Source organism: Nicotiana tabacum, chromosome 5, assembly GCF_000715075.1.
Source record: "Nicotiana tabacum cultivar K326 chromosome 5, ASM71507v2, whole genome shotgun sequence".
Classification (NCBI taxonomy): domain Eukaryota; kingdom Viridiplantae; phylum Streptophyta; class Magnoliopsida; order Solanales; family Solanaceae; genus Nicotiana; species Nicotiana tabacum.
The window spans coordinates 30617771-30622273 of NC_134084.1; the positions used below are offsets into that span (position 1 = coordinate 30617771).

The 4503-nt window shown below is 30.8% G+C and overlaps 1 protein-coding gene across 1 annotated transcript; it reads left to right on the top strand.

Annotated features, from left to right (window-relative positions):
• The first annotated feature begins 272 nt into the window (after positions 1-272).
• On the top strand, positions 273-4085 carry LOC107777515 (gibberellin 2-beta-dioxygenase 1-like). Its single transcript, XM_016597554.2, has 3 exons — positions 273-739; positions 2168-2519; positions 3616-4085. Exons 1-3 carry the CDS (start codon positions 342-344, stop codon positions 3889-3891), a joined length of 1026 nt encoding a protein of 341 aa, XP_016453040.1. The 5' UTR covers positions 273-341; the 3' UTR covers positions 3892-4085.
• Positions 4086-4503: the final 418 nt, after the last annotated feature.

The window sequence follows — 4503 nt, forward strand, 5'->3', positions numbered from 1 at the left end:
TTCAGCACACTATATTAAATAATAACTAAGATTTATTAAAATAATATGATATATTAGATCATAATTTTATAAGATTAATATTTTGTCATATTATTCATGTATTTCGCGGGATCTAACACTAGTCGGAAGAACGAAAAAAAAAACTCGGCTCCAGATGGCATAAACTGCCTAGCAAATACATACACCAGTATATACATCTGTCACTAAGCCAGGGATGGTTTTACTTTATATATAGTTTGTAACGCCTCCATCATTTGCACTCATGCAAGAAAACCAGCAAATGTTTTTCCCATTCTTGTTCTTCCTCGTAGAAAAAGAAAAGAAATCTTGAAAATACAAATATGGTGGTTTCATCTAAACCAATTCTTGAAAATTCTTCTCACGTTAAAACATGCAAACCCTATACTTCTGATGATAATATTCCTGTGATAGACATGTTAGACCCTCAAGCTAAATTCCATATTACAAAAGCATGTCAAGAATTTGGATTTTTTAAGGTTGTCAATCATGATGTTCCTAAAGAAATAATGACCAAATTAGAAGGTGAAGCTATTAAGTTCTTTAATTTGCCGCAGTGTGAGAAGGACAAAGCTGGTCCTGCTAATCCTTTTGGTTATGGTAACAAAAGAATTGGCACAAATGGTGATGTTGGTTGGATTGAATATCTTCTCTTTACTACAAATCCTGAACTCATTTCAGAGAAATCCGTTAATATTCCTGGAAATTCTCACCTTTACTGGTAAGTGCAACAAACTCTTGAAATTTCCGAATGGGTTGTTTTTTATTTTTTTTGACAAAACCAAGAACGTGTTTTCTACTATTTTTCCTTTTACCGAAGTATGCTATTTTTGTCCACGCATATTGCCATTAGGAAATCTCTTTCAGCAACCATACTCTTTTTTAGTAAAACTAACCAGCAACATTGATTGGAATAGCTCAATTTTCCATAAGTCAATTATTCGTATATTCATTTATGCGACTTTCTTGAGTTACTCTATGATGGAAAATTCGGTCAATATTTAATGTCTGTCGATGTGTTTGGCCATGACTTCACTTGCGAAGCACCGCATCATTATTTGCAATAGTTGAAGTATACAAAATACGGAATTTTTTAGTATTTAAAACATCAATGAATATAAACAATAATAATGAATTTAAAATATCTGAATAATATTTCAAGTGAAATACTCCCTCTGTTTCAATTTAGATGACACATTTTACTTATTGCCAGTTTTGACTAAATTTTGAAGCTAAATTAAATTAGTTCAACTTAATATTTCAAAATTAAAATTTAAATATTTAAAAACTATATGAAAAATATTATAAATTGCAATTTTTCTCATGTCAATACAATAACAAAATATATTTAAAATGTTGGTTAAATTTTACACAGTTTGAATCTCGATAAGCGAAATATGTTATCTAAATTAAAACAAATGGATTTTCACTCACAAAATTTTAACTATTTTTGAGTGAAACTCACGTTTAAAACACAACTACAACAACAAAAAAATCAACTTCAAATACTATTTTTCTTGGAATTTCATTTTCTTCTGCTTTTTTAAATAATAACTGGGGAATTGAGTAAAATATTCTTGTCCTTAATTTCGGTAAATTCTTTTATGTCTTGCAAATCCTTTACTCTGTACTTTCCTATTCTTGAAAAGATTGCTATGCACCTTGACCTTTGGCTTTTTCGTTCTTTCCGCTGCAAACTTCAACCAAATGTCATCTGCACACGCCTACTTATATCTTTTGAGGGAGATGTTCCACCTTCTTCTTCGATTTCTACATTTAGGGTTCGAATATATAAAATTATTACTCCCTCAGTTCTAGCTTGTGTGACACTCTTCTCTTTTTCCATAATTTGAAAAAAAACGAGACATTTCTATATTTAGTAATAAGTAATAATTTAATTTTAAACTTTCTATCTTATGCTTAATGTGATTTTTATAGCGACTGAAATTTTTTATGCCTTACTTTTAGAACACAAGTTTCAAAAATTATTCTTAAACTCCCTACTGCACAATAATTAAATATCATCACATAAATTGAGATGGACTTAGGAATATATACTACTCCGCGGTAAATCAACCATTATGGCTAGGAAAAGCACCATTTCTTTGATTTTTTCTAACTTTATTTTCCTTTTGTCTTTTGTATACAGGTCTGCTCTCAATGAATATGTGTCAGCAGTGAGAAATATAGCATGTCTTGTGTTGGAAATGATAGCAGAAGGATTAAAAATGGAGGCAAAGAATGTGCTAAGTAAGCTGCTAATGGATCAAAATAGTGACTCTTGTTTTAGGCTAAATCATTATCGACCATGCACACAACTTGAAGCATTGAGTGGAGGTAGAAATTTGATTGGTTTTGGAGAGCACACAGACCCACAAGTAATATCAGTAATAAGGTCTAATAACACAACTGGTTTGCAAATCTGCCTCAGAGATGGGACATGGGTCTCAGTACCACCTGATCACTACTCCTTTTTCATCATTGTTGGTGATTCCTTGCAGGTAAATTAATCTTAACATGTATTTGGAGGGTTTTCTCGCTTTTAGCTCGCGTAAGAAATTATTTATATTCGGTGGCCGGAAAAATATATTAAATTTATATTATTTTTTGTATATAACATATATATATAGGAGATCGTCAGCTATCACAACTCACAGTCTAGTGGTACTAGTAGAAGTCATTTACAAAATAAATATACGTTCAATTCTCACTATTTGCCGTCCTTTTCTGATCCTTAAAACAACAACAAACCCACTATAATTTCACAAATGGGGTCGAGTCCTTTTCTGATTCTTGTGTAATAAAAAGAATTTAAAATAAAACAATAAAAAAATGTCTTAGCTTTTCAAGATTTTGTAATCCTAGAAAATGTTTCTGTTTTTTTTTCCTTTCCTCATGACGTGGATTCTAGCTAGCGTTTGAATATAAATTTGATTGAAATTTGAAAAAAAGAGTTTTTGAAGTTGTGTTAAAAAATAATTTTTGAAAGTTGAAGTTGTGTTTTGACATGCGTTTTATTTAAAGAAAAGTTAAAGTTATGTGGGTGGAAGAAATAATGTCACTCAAAAACAGCCCTAAATCAGTTTTTGGGAGCTTGAAAATTTTTGAAGCTTCAAAAAACATGATCATATTTCCTAAACAAATAATGTTTTCAAAAAAAAAATTGAAAAAATGAAGCCAAAATCTATGGTCAATCAGGAGCTTAGTTCTTGCTTATTCTTTACATCTCAAAGTCTATGGCGGTTTAGTTTCTTTCTTCTGTTTTTCTTTCTTTTCCCTCTTACAAGATTATTGTTTTTAATTTTTATGCACTAACAAAGTAAAAAGTATTTATACAATTAGATTATTTACATGACAATTACAAGTAAATATCTATATAAGCACACATTTTTTAAAATGGTATAAATTAAATGGTAGTAATATTCTATAGTTGGTTAACTTTATTGATTTGGTACAACACTTTTAATGATATCCGTGTATATAACTTAAATACATAATAATAAACTACATATATACCTTATTACTAATTAGGGATTTTTTTTTCTCATTGAAATTTTGGATTATTTTAACTTTTGTTTGTCTGTATTTTGATGGCAGGTAATGACTAATGGGAGATTTAGGAGTGTAAGGCACAGAGTGTTGGCAAACAGTTTGAAGTCAAGGTTGTCAATGATCTATTTTGGTGGACCGCCCTTGAGTGAAAAAATAGCACCTTTATCTTGTTTAATGGAGGAAGGAGAAGAAGGTTTGTACAAGGAATTTACATGGGGTGAATACAAGAAATCAGCCTACTTGACAAGGTTGGGGGATAATAGGCTAGGACTGTTTGAGAAGAAAATTGAAATACGACATGGTCATAATTTGCTAATTTAGGAAAGATATTTTAGGATTTTGTCATCCAATAGACAGGTTTGGAAAGATTTTGGCCTTGGTTGGAACCCCTAGGTAGAGAAAACCAAGATTTTGTTTTGTTATTAATTTCATCACCTACATTTTTTTTTTTTTTTTGTGTTTAATGGAAAAAAAAATACCCCTGTATACTATAATAAATATCATGTTATCATCCTCGTGTCGATCTCTTTGTATGTGTGGTGAAAGCTTTCGATTTCTTAGCTAGTTTAATTTCTACGCATGTTCAGTAAGTCCTACTCCAAATAAATTGCTGGTACGCATGTTCATCCACATTGATAAGTATAAACAGCTACTACTATTGATTGACGTGTTTTCAGACAAACGACTTTCACTTGTACCGAATTTTTTTCATTCTTAAGACTCGATGTCAAGACCTTAATCGGAGAATCATATCCTATCTCATTATAACCTGACTTATATGGCGTATCAAAGCATATATGCTTAACTAAACAGTTTGTTAGATTCAGAGTGTGCCCTAATAATAAATAAGAAAAAAAGATTGGAGGCTAAAGAAACTAGGAAGTTTCTTGCTTCAAGTGGCGGTGTGGCAGGAATTCTTGGAACCATCAAATA